Source organism: Bufo bufo, chromosome 7 (assembly GCF_905171765.1).
Source record: "Bufo bufo chromosome 7, aBufBuf1.1, whole genome shotgun sequence".
NCBI classification, from domain to species: domain Eukaryota; kingdom Metazoa; phylum Chordata; class Amphibia; order Anura; family Bufonidae; genus Bufo; species Bufo bufo.
The window spans coordinates 156933028-156959385 of record NC_053395.1 but is presented as its reverse complement, the minus strand read 5'-3'; the positions used below and the strand labels follow the sequence as shown (position 1 = coordinate 156959385).

General features: G+C 44.3%; 1 protein-coding gene across 1 annotated transcript in view; it reads left to right on the top strand.

The window, feature by feature from the left end:
- Nucleotides 1-26137, top strand: part of ACADL (acyl-CoA dehydrogenase long chain) — a 41205-nt gene extending 15068 nt beyond the window's left edge. The window contains exons 2-11 of the mRNA XM_040440709.1: nucleotides 8857-9027; nucleotides 13980-14117; nucleotides 14194-14358; nucleotides 14440-14506; nucleotides 15640-15804; nucleotides 17112-17213; nucleotides 19341-19454; nucleotides 21925-22052; nucleotides 24535-24621; nucleotides 25827-26137. Of these exons, the coding sequence (XP_040296643.1) occupies nucleotides 8857-9027; nucleotides 13980-14117; nucleotides 14194-14358; nucleotides 14440-14506; nucleotides 15640-15804; nucleotides 17112-17213; nucleotides 19341-19454; nucleotides 21925-22052; nucleotides 24535-24621; nucleotides 25827-25917 (1228 nt within the window). The 3' untranslated portion in view covers nucleotides 25918-26137. The remainder of the gene's footprint in view (nucleotides 1-8856; nucleotides 9028-13979; nucleotides 14118-14193; nucleotides 14359-14439; nucleotides 14507-15639; nucleotides 15805-17111; nucleotides 17214-19340; nucleotides 19455-21924; nucleotides 22053-24534; nucleotides 24622-25826) is intronic.
- Nucleotides 26138-26358: the final 221 nt, after the last annotated feature.

Genomic DNA, 26358 nt, shown 5'->3' with positions numbered 1-26358 from the left:
AGACCCCCAATCAGATGTCTACACCCCCATTAGACCTCTCCAGACCCCCAGTCAGACCTCCAGACCCCCCATAAGACCTCTCCAGACCCCCAGTCAGACCTTTAGACCCCCCATTAGACCTCTTCAGACCTCCAGTCCCCCCAGTGAGACCACTCCAGACCCCCAGTCAGACCACTTCAGACTCCCCATTAAACCTCTCCAGACCCCCAATAAGACCTCCATATCAGACCTCAGATCAGACTGTAAAATAATAACATAACTTACCTCTCCTGTCTCCTGCCGCCACTCTCCCTCTCCTGGTTCTCTTCTAAGAGCCTGTGCTGCACAGTCACCTGACCTCCTGCAGAGTCAGGTCAGAGTGCACTCTGTAAGTCCTGGCGCTGAGAAGAGTAAGCAGGAGGAGGGGTAAGTACATTATTGCAGCGCTCACTAGTATTCCTTTTATAAGATGCACTGCATCTTATAAAGGGAAAAGTACAGTACCCTCTGGGCCCCCCTGGCTTAGGGGTCCGGTCGCAACTGTGAACGCTGCGACCCCTATAGCTACGCCACTGCTTGGACAGAACCCTGCCATCCCACATTGAAGATCCGCTGATTACTGGGCAGCCAAACTGGATTTGTGGCCGCAACTGGCCGAGTTTGCCCTGGAAAAGCTGTCCTGCCCATCCTGTAGTGTGTGGGGAAATGTGGAGAGATTGACCTTTGTCAAGATGAATCAGGCGTGGATCAGCCAGGATTTCCACACACCAATGCCTAATGCATCAGATTAGATCATCCATGCTGCCTCACCCAAACCTTGACAAAAGAGACCGGTTTCTTCTGGCTACCTGCCTGAGCTCTGATGCCAAGTGCTCCTTCTTACACCCACCATCGTCAGCCGGTACTGTTATTGCCACCCAGCTCCCCACTCTGTCACCGGGTCACTCTGTGGCGTCCTCATGCTGCTGCTAACTCAACACTATGTCACCTTGCCACTCTGTGGCCTCCTCATGCTGCTGCTGCCAACTCCACACTATGTCACCTTGCCACTCTGTGGTCTCCCCATGCTGCTGCTGCTAAATCAACACTATGTCACCTTGCCACTCTGTGGTCTCCTCATGCTGCTGCTACCTCAACACTATGTCATTGGGCCACTCTGTGGTCTCATGCTGCTGCTACCTCAACACTATGTCACTGGGCCACTCTGTGGCCTCCTTATGCTGCTGCTAACTCAACACTATGTCACCTTGCCACTCTGTGGCCTCCTAATGCTGCTGCTGCCAACTCCACACTATGTCGCCTTGCCACTCTGTGGTCTCCCCATGCTGCTGCTGCTAAATCAACACTATGTCACTGGGCCACTCTGTGGTCTCCTCATGCTGCTGCTACCTCAACACTATGTCATTGGGCCACTCTGTGGACTTCTTAAGCTGTTCTCCCATCCTCCCCAATCCATGATTGGGCCACTATTTTCCCTTTTTGGCGTGGTTGACATAATCATTTAGGGTACTTTCACACTAGCGTTATTCTTTTCCGGCATTGAGTTCCATCCTAGGGGCTCAATACCGGAAAAGAACTGATCAGTTTTTTCCTAATGCATTCTGAATGGAGAGCAATCAGTTCAGGATGCATCAGGAAGTCTTCAGTTCAGTCTTTTTGCCTTTTCAGGACGGAGATAATACCGCAGCATGCTGCGGTTTTATCTCTGTCCAAAATTCCGGAACACTTGCCGGATGCGGCAATTTTTCCCATTGAAATAAATTAATGCCGGATCCGGCCCCGAGTGTTCCGGCAAAACGGATCCGGAATTGCGGCCTGTGCATGCTCAGACCGCAAAAAATGAGAAAAAAATTAATGCCGGATCCGTTTTTCCAAGTGACACCGGAGAGACGGATCAGGCATTTAAATGCATTTCTCATACGGATCAGGATCCTGATCGTCTGACAAATGCCATCAGTTTGCATACGTTTTGACGGATCTGGCAGGCAGTTCCGGCGACAGAACTGCCTACCGGAATCCTCTGCCGCAAGTGTGAAAGTACCCTTATTTGACCCTTCTTCTGATCTGTCAGGAAGGAAAAATGAGACGTACAACGGATCCTGTCTGTGCAGCAGCAGTAAGGCCTGTATGGTCCCATCAGAATTGGCTTGTGATTTGGTAGCCAAAAGCAGGAGTGGGTACAAAACACAGAAGACATGCAAATATTCCATTCACGTGTCATCTATGTTTTGGATCCACTCCTTTTTTTTTTGGGCTTTAGCAATACCGATGGATTACTGACCAAATGCTGACCGAGTGAATGCGTATGCTCCACAGACAGGATCCGTTTTTTGGGGGGTTGTTGTTCTGAAGGATCAGAGGAAGGGCAAATTAATCAGTGACATCAACACAAACTTACTGCTGACACCCCCAAAACAATTTTTTTATTTTTGGGCTTGTTAAAATCCTTATTGAACGACTATTCCCTATATAGGGCTCTTACCTTGGTCTGTGGCTTCGTTCCATTAAAAATCGATCTTTTAAAATATGCAAATGACTTCACTACCAGCAAGTAGGGCGTCTAGTTGCTGGTAGCCGCCGCAAAAAACGCCCCCTCCTCCTGTTGATTGACAGGGCCAGCAAGCGCTCTCCTCCTCCGGCTGGCCCTGTCAGTATTTCAAATCCCGCGCCTGTCTTCATTCGGTGCAGGCGCTCTGAGAGAAGGACGCTCTCCTCCTCAGCACTCCCTCAGTGCGCCTGCGCCGATGACGTCTTCTCTTTCGGTGACGTCATCGGCGCAGGCGCGTTGAGGGAGTGCTGAGGAGGCTCTGTAAATATTGTGGGGTTTTCGCTCTGATAGATAGGGTAAGCGGGCGCAGTACAGAGGCAAAATACAAGCTCTTAACTCAAAACGTCAGTGTTTATTCACACTTGAGGCAATTGCACAAAACAGCACGTAACTTTGCAGTATTGGTGTTAATTCACACACAATGGAAAGTTCATATAACATAAATCACCTTGTTGGCAGTTCTATCTCCAGCGCTCCACAGCAGGCTTTAGGGGGCTGGAGGGCTGCGCCGATGACGTCTTCTCTTTCGGTGACGTCATCGGCGCAGGCGCACTGAGGGAGTGCTGAGGAGGCGAGCGTCCTTCTCTCAGAGCGCCTGCGCCGAATGAAGACAGGCGCAGGATTTTAAATGCTGACAGGGCCAGCCGGGGGAGGAGAGCGCTCGCTGGCCCTGTCAATCAACAGGAGGAGGAGGCATTTTTTGCGGCGGCTACCAGCAAGTAGACGCTCTACTTGCTGGTAGTGAAGTCATTTGCATATTTTAAAAGATCGATTTTTAATGAAACGAAACCACAGACCAAGGTAAGAGCCCTATATAGGGAACAGTCGTTCAATAAGGATTTTAACAAGCCCAAAAATGAAAAATATGTTTTGGGGGTGACAGAAGCCCTTTAATAGAACAGGTTCTGTAAATATTGTGGGGTTTCGCTCTGGTAGATAGGGTAAGCGGGCGCAGTACAGAGGCAAAATACAAGCTCTTAACTCAAAACGTTAGTGTTTATTCACACTTGAGGCAATTGCACAAAACAGCACGAAACTTTGCAGTATTGGTGGTAATTCACACACAATGGAAAGTTCATATAAAATAAATCACCTTGTTGGCAGTTCTATATCCAGCGCTCCACAGCAGGCTTTAGGGGGCCTTTTTCCCCAGCGTGCGGCTCTCAGCCCTCCAGCACGGCACAAAGCCTCAAATCCCCAAAAAAGAGACATCTCTGCTGAGCCCAGCTGCCTATTTAAGGACAGCCAGGTGCTGCCAAAACCCGGACCGGCACTTAAACTCCAGTCCGGTATTAGACCTCACCTGGCTGGAAACCAGCCCAGCCGCACATGCTGGGAGGAAAATACCTGCCTTGCCAGACACAACCCCTCACTGTGTCACAATATCTATGTGGAATCAGCTGGCGACGGTGTAAAAGGAATGCGCTCTTTCGCGCTACAGTAGGATCTTGGGCCTCTGCGCGGTTCTTTATACTTGGCGCTAACATTGACCTGTAAGGCTGAGTTCACACTTGAGTTATTTGGTCAGTTTTGGCCCTGTGACTGCCCTAATAAGTGAAGTGTACAGTGATTCTAAGAGCGACGCCTGTCCTCTGCATGTCATACTGACTCACAGTATTATTTCACTACCAAAGCAGACTCCCTATGCGTGTTACTTCAAGGCACAGTGTTCTACACCACTATACAGGCTCTCTGCAGCCAGGAAATAGCAGTTTTTTTACGCAATTCACCGCAAATGAATTTGGATCAAATCTTTTCGGAAAATTCTGCGAACCGGCCGAATCAAATTTTGGAGAAATCCACTCATCACCACTAATCAGTACAAACATCCTCTGAGTAATGGCTGCATTTCCCAGACCGAACACTGCTCCTCTAACTCGAACTCACAGCAACATAATGATCTACAGTATAATGCTGCGAGCTCAGCCTACTGGATGCTTTTCGATTTTGATTTTGTAAGGGGTGGCAAAGTATTAAAGGGGATGTCCAGGACTAGAAATAAAAGATCATCTTCTAATCTAAAAATGGCATCATCCTTGTCCTAGTGATTGAGGCAGAACTGCAATTACCCGATACAGCCAGAGAACAGATGTGGCCCCGTATCTGTAATCCTGGAAGTGTCTTTTAAAGGGGTATTCCAACAAAACAAAACTCTAGCAATGATGTAAAAATGATCAGCCGCTGCAGCAGTTGCACTGGTGCCCAGGTCCCTGCTGCAGGAAATGGCTGGAAATACTGGTCATCACTGCAGCCAGTGATTGACTCTGGGTCATTCACAGCCGTTTCCTGCCATGTTGGGACGGGAGCAGCAGGGACCCGGGCACCATTGGAACTGCTACAGAGAGGGTTCAGTTAGGTGAGTATAAGGGTGCATTCACACAACCATATGTATTTTGCGGTCCTCAAATCCGTAAAAAATACTGAAGATGTACAGTCATGTGAAAAAATTAGGACACCCTTTGAAAGCATGTGGTTTTTTGTAACATTTTTAATAAATGGTTATTTCATCTCCGTTTCAACAATACAGAGAGATTAAAGTAATCCAACTAAACAAAGAAAACTGAAGAAAAGTCTTTTCAAGATCTTCTGTAAATGTCATTCTACAAAAATGCCTATTCTAACTGCGGAAAAAGATAGGACACCCTCACATGTATTCCCTCTTAAATTGGCTCAGATCTCACACAGGTATATCACACCAGGTGCACATAATTAGTAGATCGTTACTCTGCATGTTGAATGAGGCTTGCCCTATTTAAACCTCAGACATTTAGTTTGGTGTGCTCCTGACTGTTGAAGTGAGAGTGAGCACCATGGTGAGAGCAAAAGAGCTGTCAGAGGACTTCAGAAAAAAGATTGTAGCAGCCTATGAGTCTGGGAAGGGATTTAAAAAGATCTCAAAAGATTTTGAAATCAGCCATTCCACTGTCCGGAAGATAGTCTACAAGTGGAGGGCTTTCAAAACAACTGCCAACATGCCCAGGACTGGTCGCCCCAGCAAGTTCACCCCAAGAGCAGACCGCAAGATGCTAAAAGAGGTATCCAAAAACCCTAAAGTGTCATCTCGAGAACTACAGCAGGCTCTGGCTACTGTTGATGTAGAAGTACATGCCTCTACAATCAGAAAGAGACTGTACAAGTTTAACTTGCATGGGAGGTGTGCAAGGAGGAAACCTTTGCTTTCCAAGAGAAACATCGAGGCCAGACTGACATTTGCCAGCGATAAAGTTGACAAAGACCAGGACTTCTGGAATAATGTTCTTTGGACAGATGAGTCCAAAATTGAATTATTTGGACACAACAGCAGAGGACATGTTTGGCGTAAACCAAACACAGCATTCCAAGAAAAGAACCTCATACCAACTGTGAAGCATGGAGGTGGAAGTGTCATGGTTTGGGGCTGCTTTGCTGCAGCAGGACCTGGTCAGCTCACCATCATAGAATCCACGATGAATTCTACTGTGTATCAGAAGGTGCTTGAAGAACATGTGAGACCATCAGTTAGAAAATTAAAGCTGAAGCGGAACTGGACCATGCAACATGACAATGACCCAAAACATACTAGTAAATCAACCAAAGATTGGCTGAAAAAGAAGAAATGGAGAGTCCTGGAATGGCCAAGTCAAAGTCCAGATTTGAATCCCATTGAGATGCTGTGGGGTGACTTGAAAAGGGCTGTACGTGCAAGAAACCCCTCAAACATCTCACAGCTGAAAAAGTTCTGCATTGAGGAGTGGGGTAAAATTTCCTCAGACCGATGTCGAAGACTGGTAGATGGCTACAAGAACTGTCTCACTGCAGTTATTTCAGCCAAAGGAGGTAACACTCGCTATTAGGGGCAAGGGTGTCCTATCTTTTTCCTCAGTTAGAATAGGCATTTTTGTAGAATGACATTTACAGAAGATCTTGAAAAGACTTTTCTTCAGTTTTCTTTGTTTAGTCGGATTACTTTAATCTCTCTGTATTGTTGAAACGGAGATGAAATAACCATTTATTAAAAATGTTACAAAAAACCACATGCTTTCAAAGGGTGTCCTAATTTTTTCACAAGACTGTACATGTGACGTCAGTGTTGCATCGGTTTTCTTAGAAACATAGAAACATAGAATGTGTCGGCAGATAAGAACCATTTGGCCCATCCAGTCTGCCCAATATACTGAATACTATGGATAGCCCCTGGCCCTATCTTATATGAAGGATAGCCTTATGCCTATCCCATGCATGCTTAAACTCCTTCACTGTATTTGCAGCTACCACTTCTGCAGGAAGGCTATTCCATGCATCCACTACTCTCTCAGTAAAGTAATACTTCCTGATATTACTTTTAAACCTTTGCCCCTCTAATTTAAAACTATGTCCTCTTGTAGCAGTTTTTCTTCTTTTAAATATTCTCTCCTCTTTTACCTTGTTGATTCCCTTTATGTATTTAAAAGTTTCTATCATATCCCCTCTGTCTCGTCTTTCTTCCAAGCTATACATGTTAAGGTCCTTTAATCTTTCCTGGTAAGTTTTATCCTGCAATCCATGTACCAGTTTAGTAGCTCTTCTCTGTACTCTCTCCAAAATATCAATATCCTTCTGGAGATATGGTCTCCAGTACTGAGCACAATACTCCAAATGAGGTCTCACTAGTGCTCTGTATGGCGGCATGAGCACCTCCCTCTTTCTACTGGTAATTCCTCTCCCTATACACCCAAGCATTCTGCTAGCATTTCCTGCTGCTCTAGGACATTGTCTGCCTACCTTTAAGTCTTCTGAAATAATGACCCCTAAATCCCTTTCCTCAGATACTGAGGTTAGGACTGTATCCCTGATTTTATATTCTGCTCTTGGGTTTTTACGCCCCAGGTGCATTATTTTGCACTTATCCACATAAAATTTTAGTTGCCAGATTTTTGACCATTCCTCTAGTTTTCCTAAATCCTTTTCCATTTGGTGTATCCCTCCAGGAACATCAACCCTGTTACAAATCTTTGTGTCATCAGCAAAAAGACACACCTTACCATCGAGGCCTTCTGCAATTTCGCTGATAAAGATATTAAACAATATGGGTCCCAGAACAGATCCCTGAGGTACCCCACTGGTAACAAGACCATGGTCTGAATATACTCCATTGACTACAACCCTCTGTTGTCTGTCCCTCAGCCACTGCCTAATCCATTCAACAATATGGGAGTCCAAGCCCAAAGACTGCAATTTATTGATAAGCCTTCTGTGTGGGACAGTATCAAAAGCCTTACTAAAGTCTAGATAAGCGATGTCTACTGTAACGCCTCCATCTATTGTTTTAGTCACCCAATCAAAAAAATCAATAAGATTAGTTTGACATGATCTCCCTGAAGTAAACCCATGCTGTTTTTCATCTTTCAATCCATGGGATTTTAGATGTTCCACAATCCTCTCCTTAAGTATGGTTTCCATTAATTTCCCCACTATTGATGTCAGGCTTACTGGCCTATAGTTGTCCGATTCCTCCCTACTACCTTTCTTGTGAATGGGCACAACATTTGCTAATTTCCAATCTTCTGGGACGACTCCTGTTGCCAGTGATTGGTTAAATAAATCTGTTAATGGTTTTGCTAGTTCACCGCTGAGCTCTTTTAATAGCTTTGGGTGTATCCCATCAGGCCCCTGTGACTTATTTGTATTGATTTTAGACAGCTGACTTAGAACCTCTTCCTCTGTAAAGACACATGCATCAAAAGATTCATTAGTCTTCATTCCTAACTGAGGTCCTTTTCCTTCATTTTCCTTCGTAAAGACTGAACAAAAGTATTTATTGAGGCAGTCAGCTAGTTCTTTATCTTCTTCCATATACCTTCCTTCTTTTGTTTTTAATTTTGTAATTCGTTGTTTTAGTTTCCTTCTTTCATTTATGTATTCTTGCGGACCCGTTGTAACAATGCCTATTCTTGTCCACAAGACAGACAAGAATAGGACATGTTCTATCTTTTTTGTGGGGCCGCGGAACAGACATACAAATGCAGACAGCACACAGTGTGTTGTCCACATTTCTTGTGTCCATTGAAATGAATGGGTCTGCATCGACCCGCAAAAAAAGGGATCAGATGCGGAGCAAAAATACAGTCCTGTGATTGGGGCCTAACTTGGTTTATTTTTTACTCCTTTGCAAAACTTTTTTTTATTTTGCTGGAATCCCCTTTTTAGGTACATTTTTCCTTGTGATAAATTTAGACCATTTCTGAGGACAACCTCCTCCACTTTGCTAACTGAATCTTGACAATCAATTATGGAACCCATTTTTATATAAGCTTGGATTACTTTTTATAAAGAATTCAAATGATGTTTGTGTTTCCTTCCTGATTTTCTAGATGCCAGCACTCTCAGCCCAGCTCCCAAGACGAGAGACCACGACTAGAAACGAGCCAGGCCAAGAGCTTATTGGACATTGGCACAAGACCCATATTCAACGCCGACCATGACATTTTCAGAGAGAGCGTCAGGAAGTTTTTCCAACAAGAGGTGGCCCCTTACCATGCAGAGTAAGTAGCACTGACACGCAGGTCTATCTCTATGTCACCGCCGATCACTAGAGCGAGGGGTCAGAAGCGCTCAGTCGAGTGAAGCTTCTCTTCGCTGCTGAGCGCAAGATTGTAGACGAGCTCATAGACATTTTCTATGCACTGTCCAGAAACATGGTGGTAAAGAAAGTCCCTTCTTTAAGAAGCATTGCTATAGTAAACAATTAACTTAAAATACCCCATAATATAATTCATAATAATTAAAGAGACTGGCCACAGGATAGGTCATCAATATCAGATCGGTGGGGTTCTGATTCTCGGCACCTCCGTCGATCTGCTGTTTGAAGAGGCCGTGGCCCTTGTGCTGGCGCTGCGTCCTCTTCAGTGTTTTCCCGCACGCCATCAGGATTGCCGTGGCAGTGTAGTCAGCTGTTATCATGCTGCACCTCCACTACAATCTAGACTCTATATGACACAGGCAAAAGTTAGAGTGCCCTAACAGCGGGCTTTCTGAATAGACAGCTCTGGGGTTCTTTCTAGATCTCTAGGGGTGACTGCAGTGGAGCCCCCAGTCTGATCTAGTAACCAGGAAACTCAGTGACCCGATTGAAGGGCCTGATCCCCTTTGATCAGATCATGAGCACAAGTGGTCAAATGGTTAAACAGTCATGCATACACATATCTTCTGTACTTATACTTACATTAGTCTTCAACACTGTAATGTTAATCCCCAACTGTTAAAATTGTAATATGTTCAATAAAAAGATTACTGAATAGAAATCCTTTTCACTACAGCCACTAGAGGGCAGCAGAATCAAACGCTTTACACAAAAGCGGGAATACAAAGTGTTATATGTAATAAATCATAGACTGTGATCATGTCTGCTTTAGGCTAGGTTTACACCACGTCTTTGGCATGTGTTTTCTTACTAGTTACTGCAAAGGGAAAAAAAGCATACTATTTAAAATAGGATACATCTATATACAGTGCTGCCCATAATTATTCATACCCCTGGCAAATTTTGACTTAAAGTTACTTTTATTCAACCAGCAAGTAATTTTTTGATGGGAAATGACATAGTTGTCTCCCAAAAGATAATAAGACGATGTACAAGAGGCATTATTGTGTAAAAAAAAAAAACATTTCTCAGCATTTGAGCAAAAAGTGTCCAGTCCAAAATTATTTATACCCTTCTCAATAATCAATAGAAAAGCCTTTATTGGCTATTACAGCAATCAAACGCTTCCTGTAATTGCAGACCAGCCTTTTGCATGTCTCCACAGGTATTTTTGGCCATTCATCTTTAGCAATGAGCTCCAAATCTTTCAGGTTGGAGGGTCTTCTTGCCATCACCCTGATCTTTAGCTCCCTCCACAGATTCTTAATTGGATTCAAGTCTGGACTCTGGCTGGGCCACTCCAAAACGTTAATGTCGTCTGCATTTCTTCACCACATTTGCTGTGTGTTTTGGGTCATTGTCATGCTGAAATGTCCACTGGTGCCCAAGGCCAAGTTTCTCTGCAGACTGCCTGATGTTGTCGTTGAGAATCCTCATGTATTGCTCTTTTTTCATTGTGCCGTTTACTGTGATTAGGTTCCCGGGTCAATTGGCTGAAAAACACCCCAAAGCATTAGGTTCCCACCACCATGTTTGACAGTGGGGATGGTGTTCTTTGGGTTGAAGGCTTCTCCTTTTTTACGCCAAATGAAGGAAACATCATTGTGACCAAACAATTCAATTTTGTGTTTCATCTGACCATAACACAGAAGACCAGAAGTCTTCTTCTTTGTCCAAGCGAGCTTTTGTGTGCCTAAGGTCTCATGCACACGGGTTCCGTAGTTCCGTGATCCGTGTCCGTTTTTTCTTCCGTGGGTCTTCCTTGATTTTTGGAGGATCCACGGACATGAAGGAAAAAGTCGTTTTGGTGTCCGCCTGGCCGTGCGGAGCCAAACGGATCCGTCCCCATTGACTTGCATTGTAAGTCAGGACGGATCCGTTTGGCTCCGCACGGCCAGGCGGACACCAAAACGGATCCGTTTGACATTGACACAATATGGTGCAATTGCAAACGGATCCGTCCCCCATTGACTTTCAATGTAAAGTCAGGAGTCCCTATTAATATACCATCGGATCGGAGTTTTCTCCAATCCGATGGTATATTTTAACTTGAAGCGTCCCCATCACCATGGGAACGCCTCTATGTTAGAATATACCATCGGATTTGAGTTATATCGTCAAAACTCAGATCCGACAGTATATTCTAACACAGAGGCGTTCCCATAGTGATGGGGACGCTTCAAGTTAGAATATACTAAGAACTGTGTACATGACTGCCCCCTGCTGCCTGGCAGCACCCGATCTCTTACCTGAGGGGTTAATTGTGCATATCATAGCCCCCTGTAAGAGATCAGGTGCTGCCAGGCAGCAGGGGGCAGACCCCCCTCCCTCCCCAGTTTTAAATTCATTGGTGGCCAGTGCGGCCCCCCCTCCCTCCCCAGTTTTAAATTCATTGGTGGCCAGTGCGGCCCCCCTCCCTCCCTCCCCAGTATTAAATTCATTGGTGGCAAGTGCGGCCTCCCCCCCCCCCCAATTAAAATCACCCCCCCCCCATCATTGGTGGCAGCGGAGAGTTCCGATCGGAGTCCCAGTTTAATCGCTGGGGTTCCGATCGGTTACCATGGAAACCAGGACACTACTGCAGTCCTGGCTGCCATGGTTACTTAGCAATTTTAGAAGCATTATACTTACCTGCGCTGTCTGTGACCGGCCGGACGCTCCTCCTTCTGGTAAGTGACAGGTCTGTGCTATAAGCAATGCGCCGCACAGACCTGTCACTGGTTGCCATGGTAACCGATCGGAGCCCCAGCGATTAAACTGGGACTCCGATCGGAACTCTCCGCTGCGACCAATGATGGGGGGGGGGGATTTTAATTAGGGGCGGGGGGCGCACTGACCACCAATGAATTTAATACAGGGGAGGGAGGGGGGGGCCCGCACTGGCCACCAATGAATTTAATACACGGGAGGGAGGGAGGGGGGTCTGCCCCCTGCTGCCTGGCAGCACCTGATCTCTTACAGGGGGCTATGGTACGCACAATTAACCCCTCAGGTGCTGCACCTGAGGGGTTAATTGTGCGGATCACAGCCCCCTGTAAGAGATCGGGTGCTGCCAGGCAGCAGGGGGCAGTCATGTACACAGTTCTTAGTATATTCTAACTTGAAGCGTCCCCATCACCATGGGAACGCCTCTGTGTTAGAATATACTGTCGGATCTGAGTTTTCACGATGTGAAAACTCAGATCTGAAAAAGCTCTATGCAGACGGATCTGCGGACCCGTCTGTGCGAAAGTAGCCTACGGACACGGATCACGGACGCGGATGACAATCTTGTGTGCATCCGTGTTTTTTCACGGACCCATTGACTTGAATGGGTCCGCGAACCGTTGTCCGTCCAAAAAATAGGACAGGTCATATTTTTTTGACGGACAGGAAACACGGATCACGGACGCGGATGAACAACGGTGCATTTTCCGAGTATTCAACGGACCCATTGAAAGTCAATGGGTCCGCAGAAAATCACTGAACAACGGACACGGATGCACACAACGGTCGTGTGCATGAGGCCTCATCTGGAGAAGTGGCGTCCTCCTTGGTCTGCATTGTGCAGTGTCCGTTGGATTGTCTGCCTTAAGGCCCTATTCAAACGTCCGCAATTTCGTTCCGCATTTTGCAGAACGGAATTGCGGACCCATTCATTTCTATGGGACAGCACGATGTGCTGCCCGGATACGGAATTGCAGACCCACACTTCCGGGTCCGCAATTCAGTTCAGGAAAAAAATAAAACATGTCCTATTCTTGTCCGCAATTGCGGACATGTTTAGGCATATTCTTATTCCACAATAATGCCTCTTGTACATCGTCTTATTATCTTTTGGGAGACACCTATGTCATTTCCCGTCAAAAAATTACTTGCTGGTTGAATAAAAGTAACTTTAAGTCAAAATTTGCCAAGGGTATGAATAATTATGGGCAGCACTGTAGATATAAAGATATATAAAGATATATCTATAAAAACATATCCTGTTGCCATTGACCATTATTCTGTTAAAAAAGTAATAAGTATACACTTGTATGATACGTATCCTGTTTCAGCAGTGTACATTGTCTACAGTAGCAGGAGAAAATATATGGCTGTTTATCAAAAAACATGGTCTGAACCTTGCCTTAAATGGGTATTCTCATCTTATAAAGTGATAGCCTATTACTAGAATATGTCATGATTGATAGGGGGCTGACCTCTGAAACCACCACTGATCTTGAAAATTAAGGAGATAAAGCACATTACTGTTTTTGCCCTGCATGATCTCATTTGATTGTGTAGAGTCATCTGCAGTTCCCCCACAACCGGGTGGTCAGAGGACTGAGGCCTGTACGTTACATAAAAATTCATTAGGAGATTTACTAAGATTAGCTTTTTCTACGCTACTAGTAAAGTGCACTGGTAGTAAAAAGTGCTCTGGAATAGGCTGCACCATATTTATTAAGAGACACTGGCTTCCTAATAAATTTGGCGTTTCTTCTGGTTTTCCATGCACCAGAAACTGAAATCTATTCCAGCTAGAAGCTACAATTTACTCCAGTTTCTGACGTAGATTACACTAAATCCGGAAGGCCGCAGTGCCCTTTTTCCCCACCGGATTTTAAAAATGTTGAGAAGCTCAAAAAGTATGCTGTGATTTGCAACTTTTGTATGCAACTATTGTAGCATTGAAATATTGATAAATCTCCACCACTGTCCCTTTCTAGTGCTGCTTGATGCCATCCTAATTCTAACCTTTCAGTACCAGGGTTGCCAACCATCCCGAAATTTCTGGAAAGTCCATAAAAATAGGCAATTTTTTCAGAGACAACATGTGATGAGCATTCACATTATATTGAACCACACTAATATGTATTTTGAACTTTTCAGATGGGAGAAAGCTGGACAGGTGAGCCGGGAAATCTGGGAGAAGGCTGGTCAGCAGGGACTTCTAGGTCCTACCATCCCAGAAGAACATGGCGGCATTGGTGGTGATATCTTGTCTTCTGCCATCGTGTGGGAGGAACAGTAAGCTCTGTAGTAACTGATGCTTGAGCAATTGGTTTATACAGTACTTTGTGTAACTTCTATCTCTGGTCTACAGGATGTACGTAAATTGCACAGGTCCAGGATTCAGTCTTCACTCTGACATAGTGATGCCTTACATCTCAAGATATGGTAGTAAGAGCCAAATACAGAAATATATCCCTCAGATGGCCGCTGGCAATTGCATTGGGGCCATTGCAATGACTGAGCCAGGAGCTGGAAGGTAGGTTGTGCAGATTTAGAACTGTCCATCTTGTGCCTAGTGGTTTATAGTGCTGATGTGCTTATTCATTCTTCCTTTTAGTGATCTGCAGGGAGTGCGTACAAATGCAAAGAAAGATGGAAGTGATTGGATCCTAAATGGCAGTAAGGTGGGTTGTAAGTTGACCTATTTGAACAGGGTAAAAGGGTTATCCTACAAAAAGTAGAAAAAGTATTTGCCATTTATAGGTGATAAATATCAGAGGGTGGTGGTCCAGCTGCTGGGGCCCCAAGCGATCCAAAGGACAAAAGGTCCCCTCTCTCAGTGGAGTGGACATGTTGGTCCACTGCACCATTCACTTCTGTGGGGCTGACGGAGCACCATCTACATCAGTCTCATATGAATGAATGGAGCGGTAGACCAATACCCATCACCACTCGTTCTCTCAATCACTGTGGGTCCCATTGGTCGGAGCTCCCTTTGATCTGATATTCCTGGAGATAAGTGGTAGATACTTTTTGTGGGATAACCTCTTTAACCTCTCGGTGCTAGAATAGAAGGTCCTGCTGAGTTCTAAGCTCTGAATTTCTAAGTTAGTTTTTTTAACCTTAAACGTCTGCTTCAAAGAAGAGGGTATGGTGGCCTCTAATGCCACCAGATGTAAGGTAGCTATCCTATAAGTTAGTCTTTGACCTTTTAAACCAGCCTTGAGATATACAGTAGATAATAAATAAGCCAGGACCTCATCTGCAGACAGGCGCAGAGCTCACAGCCTGGGAGTTTTTTTTTCTCCCAGGCTGTGAGCTCTGCGATGCGATTGGCCACCGCTACAGCCTAGGAGAAGGAGACGCCCGTAGAACAAGGGCAGACTCTGCCTACTATAACCAAGTCCCCGAACATACCGGAGGACATAACGGGAGAACGGAGCGTTGCCCAGGGATAATAGTAAGTGCAGTGAGATCCCCGGGCGCCGCTGTATATGTCATGATACTTAGTTCACAATGTCAGGATCGGTGAAAGCTCCTCTTTAACTGGGGCCAAGGTCAGGGACTACTATACTGTATCTCCTTTTGGAGAGCACCTTATCGGCAAAATGCATTATCAAGGAATTCCTGAATTATTTGGTATTTGTGGCCTCATGTAGGTGGCGCAAATTACCATTAAAGAATGTCAATCTTCAGCCAAATCTATTTTCAGTGTGACCTCCCGCACAACATATGTTACAGCTGTTGTCTAAGTTGTACACACTCTGCTCACTGGAATCCAGTTTACAATAACATTGTGCAAAATTCTTTTTTCTAGGTATTTATTACGAATGGATGGATGAGTGACGTGGTTATTGTGGTGGCAGTGACTAACCGCGAAGCCCGAACTCCGGCTCATGGCATTAGCCTCTTCCTCGTGGACAATGGCACTAAAGGTTTCGTCAAGGGAAGAAAACTAGAGAAAATTGGTCTGAAGGCACAGGTAAATGACACGACAGACATACGCTGATTGTCTTATAGGCACTTGGACTTTCCTCATGCACACAGTTGTATTACTGTGGAGGAGGCATAGATTTAGAGGCAATGATGTGATCTGATCATTCAATAAATACTAGTTCAGGAAAACAGCTGTTTTTAAAAGACGTTTTCCTGGAGTTCAGCATTGATGGCCTATATTCAGGATAGGTCATCGGTATCTCAATTGTGGGGGTCCGACTCATGGCACCCCCACGATCAGCTGTTTGAAGAGGCTGCAGCCTCTTCTTAGGCCATTGACATCACATGGCCATTTGGCCTATTTGCAACTCAGTACTATTCAAGTGAATGAGTCTCGGCTGCAATACCAATCACATCCACGATACATCACTGTACAGTGCTGTGCTTGGTATGCTGTGAGGAGGTCCCAACTAGGGATGAGCCAATCGACTTCGGATGAAACATCCGAAGTCGATTCGCATAAAACTTCGCTCTAATACTGTACGGAGCAGGAGCTCCGTACAGTATTAGAATGTATTGGCTCTGATGGGCCAAAGTTATTACTTTGCGAAGTCTTGCGAGACTACGCGTAATAACTTCATAAATGAATTTGTACTGTAAAAAAAACATTTCCCGAAATCTGGTTTGGTTCCAAGTGTTCTTGACATCCTTAAAGGGAATGTGTCATCAGAAAAAGACCTATTGTTTAAATCAAATTTTTGTGTTTAACATATTTTTTAAGTTATTTTTCATTTTCCATGTCAATATCTATAATTAAACAAAAACCATAAAATCCTGCAGTTTTCGCTCTGGTCACTAAGACTAATAATAGGCGCCACTTCTTGGTCTGTACAGCTCACTTCACTGCAGTTACCTGCTTATCTGTCATTCTAACCCTGCCTGTCATGATATCACCTCTGTCTATAGATAAGACAGGATCCACCATTCACAATAGGTGATTGTCAGAGCTTATCTGTTCTTACCTCTGCACAGGTCACAGAGCATGCCGAGGACGTCCCATAGACGTCAATGAGGTCCCCTTCTGACCATTGTGTCTATGGCCCATGTGATTGCCGTAAAGCAATTCTCTTAATGCTTTTTAAATACTGTTAACAACAGCTCAGACAAGATGGCCGCCCCAATAATTATGTTCAGGAAATAGAATCCGGCAGATAAAAATGTCCTTTTAACAAGCTCATCTCCAGCAGTTTGTAAAGCGTTTTGTAGAACATAAAGGCTTTTTTCTCTGACTGGTGATGCAGGATTGCATTCTCTTTGTTGTCATGTACATAAAGGCCTCTGCTTTCGTTCTAGGACACCGCCGAATTGTTCTTTGAAGATGTCAGGCTCCCCGCCGATGCTCTGCTGGGAGAGGAAAATAAAGGCTTCTACTACTTGATGGCAGAACTTCCCCAGGTGGGTTATGTAACAGGTGCCATGATGTAAGAGGCACAGAAGAAGAGGGACACTTTTTAAAGCATAGTAGGAAGAAGAACATTTAGGGTCTACCCACGTGAGTTGGATTTTCCATAAGAAAATTCTCGTTTTGTCACCAATTTTGCTGCAGATTTCCCTGTAGATTGCAAAGGGTGGGTGAAGTCTGCACTGCAAGTCCACACGGTAAATTGTGGGTTTAAAACTTGCTTCAAGAGTCCGATTTTTTCAGAGATTTGATCTCATCTGCTTTGATGGTACTGTAATATGCAGTTCTATGGCAGAAAATCTGCAGTGTATCCACCACCTGTGAGCGTGCCCTCCAATAGTATCCGGGATGGGTTTGTACTAGTATATTAATAAAGTTAATACAAGGCATTTACGAATGTATTGTGATTGTCCATGTTGCCTCCTTCACTGGCTTGATTCATTTTTCCATCACATTATACACTGCTCGTTTCCATGGTTACGACCACCCTGCAATCCAGCAGTGGTGGCCGTGCTTGCACAATATAGGAAAAAGCGCAGGTCTCTCTGATGGCCAGGACTGCGGGAGTGCACATAGTCCAGCACTTTTTTCTGCACGGTGGTCGTAACCATGGAAATGAAGAGTGTATAATGTGTTGGAAAAATAAATCCAGCCAGCAAAGGAGGCAATATGTACAATCACAATACATTGGTAAGTGCCTTGTATTAACTTTTTGCTGAAGTGAGACAACCCCTTTAACCTTTAAAAGGTTTGGTGTTTAAAAGTGGACATGCACTTTAAAGGCTATGGACACCTTTGGACATTTTTATTATTGCATTTTACTCCTTTTTGGGCTAAAAATCTTTTTTCAATTGGTCTTTATTAAAAATGTTCAACCCTTTTTTCTTCTGCAGCTTTCACGTTAAGTGCATTTGCAGACTAGCAGCATGTTGTATAATATATATGAGGCAGATCCACAGCATAATACAGTTCCAGCAAAGTCCAGCTGTTGTGTATATTTTCCATGCCTTATCTGATCTCGGATGTGGATTTTGGAATCTGCAGTGTGTCATTTTCTGATGCGTGATTGACACAGGCTTCTTGCGGACTTTCCCCGTTGAGTTCAGTAGTGCAGTGAATGTCTGAAACAAACCCCCAACTTCTGTGGATTTCCTGTGAGTCCACAGCAAGTCCTAAATTTAACAAAAAGTTCAAATAAAATAAATAAATAGAAGACTCACCTCCCCTTTTTCTTCCCTGGTCCCATGCCAGTCACTGTACAACCCAACATCCTGCGATGATGTCTCATCCCATGTTACCACTGAAGCCAGTCACAGACTGCAGTGGTCACCTGGGATGAGACCTCATTGGCGGAGGCTGGGTTGTACATTGACCGGTATGGGACCAAGAAAGAAACAGGGGAGGCGGATATTCCTATTTTCTCTGTTCGCCTGTTTTCCGCAGGTAAAATCTGTAAGAAAATTTGCACCAAAATCCACACGATTTGCCACTACAAGTCTGTGAATTCTTATGGAATTGCTGTGAAATTTTCTGTGTGTTGCCTCAAGAAGGTCCCTTCTGAAAACGAGAACAGATCCCAGAAGAGGAATCTTTAACAAAGGGCGTTTTTGTAAATTTCTTCCCTCTTCTAAAATGTTCATGTGGTGTTCCCACCAAGGACTCTTATGGCATATCTATAGCGGGGCCAATTGTGGTGAAGGAAGCGTTCCTTCCCAACAGTTGGCTGCTCGCTCAGTGAAGGAGGCCTCTGCAGGATCCCTCATACAGAATCATGGTTTCTGAGCAGCAGATCTTTGTCTAGACAGCACTATCTGCTGCGCAGAAGCCATGGTCGGTGGTGTCTGCGTAAACTACAGGATCTTTTGATGTACAAGTGTTTTGCTCATTCATCGGGTGATCGGTGGCACGTGGCCAGATTGTCGGGAACGACCGTTCGCAGGACCGTGTTCTCAGGCCATGTAAATGCACCTTTATAGGGAGTCTGACCTTTTGGACCCCAGCAATAACCAGGGTGCTCAGCCTTCCATACCTGGTACAGAATTTGCTGTGTCTGTGGAATGGTGAGAGTCTAGTCGGTTGAATGAGAAGCCATAATATATTTTTTGGTTTTCACATTTTAGGAGAGGCTTCTGATCGCAGACATGGCGCTTGCTAGCTGTGAATTCATGTTCGAAGAAACCAGGAATTATGTGAAGCAGAGGAAAGCCTTCGGAAAAACGATTGCGCACTTACAGGTAACAATGAGACACCCACACGTATTAATGAATCGTAACGTATTGTATAATGGTGGCAGCACATTCTCTCTTCTACTCCCTTATCTACAGTATTAGCCAGAGATAAGGGTGTCTATAAAGAGTCTCTCGCTTTATGGGACCTTGCATTTCACGGACAGCCCAATAAATTTAGTAGGAACTGTGTAATGTTTCATTTCTCCTGCAGTGGTGATGTGGGACAATTAAATGGTCACTAACTTTTCACATAACTTTGCATAAATCAATAGTACAAGCGACCACAAGAAACTTTGTATTATGCCTTATTTTGCCTTTGTATTATTGCTTTTCACTTTAAAAGGTGCCATAATCCCATCCAAGATGGATCTGCTCCACACTACCCTACAAAAGCAAGTATATGGAAAGGGGAGGGGGAGTGAGCAGGAGCACACACAGACAAGCAGACTGGTAGAGCTACATGGGCTGAGATATAAACTTCCTAAGTACTTTATTCACAACCATACAAGTCAGTTCCTCTCTGTTATGTACTTCATGATCCTGGGGCTGATTGTGAGCGCACAAGAGAAGATTAGGAAGCAGATTCTCCTCTATTTTCTTTGTGCAGTGGATGGCAGCTTTTCTCCACCCACCATGTCTCAGAGAACTGCAAACTAGACATTCACTATGAAAACTGCTAGGTATGTCAAATGGAAGTGATATAATGGACAGAAATTGTGTTATTCCTCGTGTACATACACTGTACTTCTGATTAATGCCACGTTTGTTCAAAAGGTTCGTGGCTCTTTGCTGCTGGGTTCCCTCCTTGATAGCTAGAGTCCTCAGCAGGAGGACAACCTGTTATTAGTTTATTTCAGGAGACCCTTCAAACCAAAAAGAGATTATACAAATTTCGCCCCTTCAATTACATGGTAAAATGTTGAGCAAATGCAAAAAAAAGCTCATCAGATGTATTAAGATGCATAGATGCACCTAATAAGATCATAATAGTGCTAAGGGTGTAGCCTTTGGGGGTGCAGAGATAGTAGTTGCACCTAAAGGTCCCCCTGCCACACAAGAAGTATTATAAATGGCACTTGTAGGTGTTTGGCTATGTTACAGATTTTTCATTGGGACCCAAAAGCTTCAGGTCACGGCTTGCCTTTGATTTACTTTTATAGAACTCACTAGGTAGACCGCACAGGTCACCTGCTTCATTATACTGATTTGTACTTTATAAATTCTCCCAGGATTGTACCGCACTTTGTTGCATTTGTCTGTCATCTCTTTTGTATATCTTTTAAATCATGCATTTAATAAAACAATATTTTTATAGCTTAATAGCTCTCAGTGTCCGTTTATAGGTTTTGTAGACCGCACCTAGTATAGTGTGTTCAGTTTTGGGGGCCTACCTCTGGATCTTCACTGTATTGTGTAGCTCAGGGTGTGTGTCCTTTCTCAGGAAGCATATACTTTTAGCTTCTTTTTGTATTTTAAGGATGGAACTGAGCATGTCTGACCACATCAGTGAGGCGGACAGAGAAATAATGAAAAGCGCAAAACCAGCAGGTGGCGCTATGCAGATAGCTTTTACTGAGTATATCTGTGGCTATATGAAATTTTTAGTTACATGCAGTTACAAGGGTATTCAGGTGCTGATTTGAAAAATGTAGACTTTGACAACTGTACCCTTATGTGTGCAATTCCCTAATGTCTTTATAGCAAACTCATGGCTGCTGTAAGTGAGTGCAGGCTAAACGGACTGTAAAACAAATCGCCTCGCCGCTGGTTGATAAACTAGAGTTATTGAGAACACAATAGAAGAATACAAATCTGAAGATTTTGGGGGAGATTCATTATCTCCCTTGTGTGTTTGTGACTTTTCAAAAAGTGCCTCTTTTTACATCCTGTCGCCGCTTCTCCAAAAGGAGGCGTGACTGGGATGGAAAAAGGGCGTGACCAACAGCCGCGGCAAATTTATCTTCATGTACACCGGTTTTCTGGTGCAAATGAAGCCAGACTTTCTACGGCAGCTCAGAGCTATCGGAGATTTCTGTTTAAGCGCACAGGCTGCCAGAGGATGAGCCTACTATATAACGAGGCCCGCGCCTCATTATAAATTCGGCGCATCCTCTGGCAGAGCAGGTGATCTGAAGAGCAGCGAAGAAAGCACCTGTCTTGATAAATCTCTTCCTTAGGGCTCATTCAGACGGCCGTATGCTGTCCGCAAAAATGCGGATTGCATTCCTTTTTTTTGCTGATCCATAGACTTCAATAGGGCCATGTCCTGATTCTCACTGACAAGTATAGGACATGTTTCATTTTTTTGCTGGGCTGTGCAATGGACGAAAAGGGCCCCATAGAAGTGAATAGGAGAGCATCTTATCCGCTAAAAAACGTATCCGCATTTTTGGCCGTCTGAATGAGCCCTAAATATGTGCATAGTATTAGGCAGCTTCTTTATTACTTTGTACCTTTTTCTTTTCTCCCCACTTAGACCGTGCAACACAAGCTGGCAGAAATGAAAACCCAGATCTGTGTGGGTCGCACCTTCGTGGACAACTGCCTCCAGCTTCATGCACAAAGATGTTTGGACTCTTCAACTGCTTCCATGGCAAAATATTGGTATGCATGAGAAAGACGCTCTCCGCAGCTACTTGCACTGATACGCACGCTCTTGCTTTATTACATGTTAGTCTTGCATGTTCTTTTTTTAAATGTTAAACGCATACCCGGAATCCTTACCATGTGCACCTGAATTTTATATATATTTTTTTTACTTGTGGAATCTGGTTTCTCAGCATTTCCAAGGTCTACCCTGCTCTTCTAATACCGGGTTGATCATGCTGACTGCAGTCCCGGTCTCCATGGAGCTGTCCTTTCAGCTCTTTCACAAGTCTGGCATTTGTTTTCACTTGATCTTTTCACGTCATTGTCTGGTTAACGGGAAGCAGGCATTAAATTGCCCTTTTTACAAGCACATAAAGTGCACGGCCATCTAACACTAGAGGTATGTCTGCTGACAAATTGGTCTGCAAACTCTTTCATGGCTCTCTTTTGACTACTAGGCTCATGGTAGTCACCACGTCTACCTATACTTTTCTGACGTAAGAATTTAGATGTTTTTCTTTCTGTTTTGCTAACAATAGGCTTTTTGTTTCTTGGCCTAAATGGTTTGTTTAACCAGTTCAGCACTGGGGCTTTTACCCCCCTTTCTGACCAGGCACATTTTCCATTTTTTAGTTCTTTGAAACCCACAACTTTTTTTTCTGTTCAGTTTTCCTTATTTCAGTGATATATTGGGTTTTATTTTTGTCATTTTTATTTTAGTATTTTTTTTTTATTTTAATAATAATTTATATAACCAGGAAAATGTAAAAAAAATAAAAATAAAAAAGGGGGGAAAAACACGGTCGTCTGTTTTCTCCTTTTTTTTTGTTAATCGCACAACATGCAATTAGGATATTTTTTTCTTAAGGGGTTTTCTAGGATCTACTGTATATATTTTGATGGCCAATGCTCAGGATACGTCATCAATATCTGATCGTTGGCGGTCCGACTCCTGGGACCCCTGGTGATCAGCTGTAAGAAGAGGCCGTGGCACTCTGTGAGCACATTGGCCTCTTCCTAGGCCCTGTGACGTCACGTTCATCAGTCAAGTGAATGAGGCTGAGCTGCGATTCCTAGCACACCCGCTGTCAAATGGACAGTGCTGTGTTTGCTAAGCCGTGAGGAGGCTTAGGATGGGTCATCAATATTTAAACCTTTCCATAAGGGCTCATTCACACGACCGTGTGAAGCCTGTGTCCGTGCTGTGGACCACCAATTTCGGTCCGCAATGCACAGGCACCATCCGTGGGGCAGGCGCATGGGGATCGCAGACCCATTCACTTCTGTTCCGCAAAAAGATAGAGCAAGTTCTATCTTTTTGCGGTGCGGAAGCACGGAAAGGAATCCCAGAAAGCATTCCACAGTGCTTCCGTAGTGTTCCGTTCTGTTGTTCCATTCCGTTCCGCATCTCCGGATTTGTGGACCCATTGAAATGAATGGGTCCACATCCGTGATGCGGAATGGCCACGGAACGTTGCCCGTGTATTGCGGATCTGAAAATGCGGTCCGCAATATGGCAACGGGCATCACACGTTCGTGTGAACGAGCCCTAACAGTCATTTTGATTTATGGGATGCATTGGTTATGGTCTCCGCAGGTCGAGCTAGAAGCTGTGGGGTGGTGTTTTTTTACTTTTTGCTTTATTTTATTTTTTTGTGACCTCTCTATAAGGTCAGAGAAAACATTCGGGGGACATTTAACATTTTAGTTTTTTGCTGAGTTCTCCTGTAACTGAGGTTGGCATAGTAACCCCAGCGACAGGGGAGCACAACCCTCAGCTGGTCTCGCATCTCGCGCAGACTCCTGCTCCCTGGCAATCACACGATCGCTAGGACCGGAGCAGGAATCTGCATATGCAGTGATGGGGAAGGCAGGGACAGTAAATAACCGTCCCTGCCTTCTGTATGGGGAGCAGTGCTGTCCCGGACAGTGGGCTCCCTGCTCCCACATGATTAGCACGCAGCTGCCATCTCTACAAGGATGTTTAGAAACGCCCATGCAGAGATATATGCAAACCTCTTAGATGTATATAGTCAACGGTTGGTCGGCAAGTGGTTCATGGATTGTTTAATCTGAAGCCCTGTACACAATATTGTGCAGTTTCAATGAAGATAGTCATAGGGTAACTTTCCCTTGGCTAGACAAGTGCTGGTGTACATATGCAGTTTAAAGGGAGTCTATCACATCCAAAATCAGTTACAAAGTAAGAATACCGCCATGTAGGGTAGGTACCTCAAAACGTAATCATATCTTTATTATATTGTTAGTGCTCACTTCCAGTGCCCTGCTTGGCGGGATGTGGGACCTTGGTAGTCAAATGTTGGCCTTAATGGTTTAACAATTTTTTATATAGTGTAACATAACTTCATCTTACAGCAGTGGTGCAATATACAATAAGCCTGAATGCCAGTTTTGCATGGGGTTAGAGCTATGCATGTTATGCTCATCTGCCTTGGACTAAAGAAATTATTGAATTGGGTTCAATGTTATTTTGCAGGGCATCTGACCTCCAGAATACAGTGGCTACTCAAGGTGTTCAGCTTCATGGAGGATGGGGCTACATGTGGGAATACCCCATTGCAAAGTAAGTACGGTAGCATCTTAAAGGCTATGTACATCTTTTGGGACATTTTTTATTATTGCATTTTACTCGTTTTGGGATAAAAAAATATATTTTTTTAGTTGGTCTTTATTAAAATTGTTCAGCTGTTTCTGAGATACAGGGTTAAAAATCAATCTATTTGCAAGATGTTACAGTCTGTTTTCTTTGAATCCTGTCAGCGGAGGGCTCGTATTGCTCTTATGTCTGATCACCCGACCTCATAAACACTTAAGATATATTCTTATCAGTTTGATAAGAATTGAGCTATAATGAGTCCCCAGCAGGGGTCTGCAAATTAGTTTTTGATGTTTCCATCCTTACATAAGCAAGAAAAAGGAGCTGCAGTGAGCCTCCAAGGAGCCAGTGCATCGGATGGGAGTGGTAGAGTCTCTGAGATGTTGTGTCATGGTAAACTTCCTCGGGCTGTCAAATGAAGAATCAGGCCAGACGTAAACATATAAAAGTCTCTGTTTACTCTGTGTAAACTATAACTCGTGGCACATCCAGCAGCAATAAGTGCTAAGTGCAATTTCTCTGGCACCTGATGAGGAGGTACTGTATGGTGGCTGGTTGGATGGAAATAGGTTGGCACAAGAAAGTACCTGTGGATTTAGGTGTCCACTAGAGTACAGGCTTGCTGTAAGTCTGGCCTAGCAATGGTTTAGGTAGGTGGTGGTGTCTGAGCTGTTGTCCCTCAACTTGCAGCATTGAATGTAAAGCTGTGTTTCACTGATTACTCTGCTGTCTTGTCTCTCAAGTGTTGTCTTGAGGCAGGATTAAGTTGTCCTCACAGGAAAAGAATACCTGGTTCCTGAGTTTCCCTCAAAGAGGAATAAGATACGGCTCCTGGGATCGGGAACTGTAACATGTCCTTCCTCACTCTCCCATTATCAGAATAGAAACCGCCCCCTGGCAGGACCAGCCCACGCCTACCAAGAGGGGAGGAACAGGGTGGTTAGCCCTGTTCCTTGCCAACCATTGCCATCCACATCCTTTCTGGAACAAACAGCCATAAACATACAAAATACATAAGAATATATAATAATACAAACTATACTCAATGTTAGTACCTCCAGGTCTGGGGTACTACAGCAGGCGCGTCCTAGAGAATAGCACTTTTGTGATACAGCTTTCTCCATCTTTCACGTGCATACAGTAATTTTTTTCTCTCTCCCTTTTCTATACAGGGCCTATGTAGACTCTCGTGTTCAGCCCATCTATGGTGGTACAAATGAGATTATGAAGGAACTCATTGCAAGAGATATTGTAAAAGACTAGTGATGGTCTTCTGATGATGACCCCAAGTGCCTGTAATTTACAATATGTTACCTCCTAAGGATTAATATTTGATACTGACTTATTTGACACTTGAAAAGTGTGACCTGTTATAAGCTCAAGTTAACCATGAAGCATCGTCTGGCTGGTTTGTTGTCAATTTTGTCTTTTGAAAGTCAAATAAAAGATTTAATAAGAGGCCCGCTAAGGAGCACACATGTGACCACCCTGTCTCCATGCAGTCTGCTTGTCAGCTCTATTGCTAATTTGAATTTGCTTTTCAATTACTGTATATACGTATAGTGTATATGCTAGGCTTGTATGAAGGTGGTTTGATTACAGATAGACCTAAGAAATTGGGGGGGACGGGGGGGGGGGGGGACTTTCTGGGAAGATGCATATTCTTGGTTACATGATCACTAGAGATGAGCGAATTTCATATTT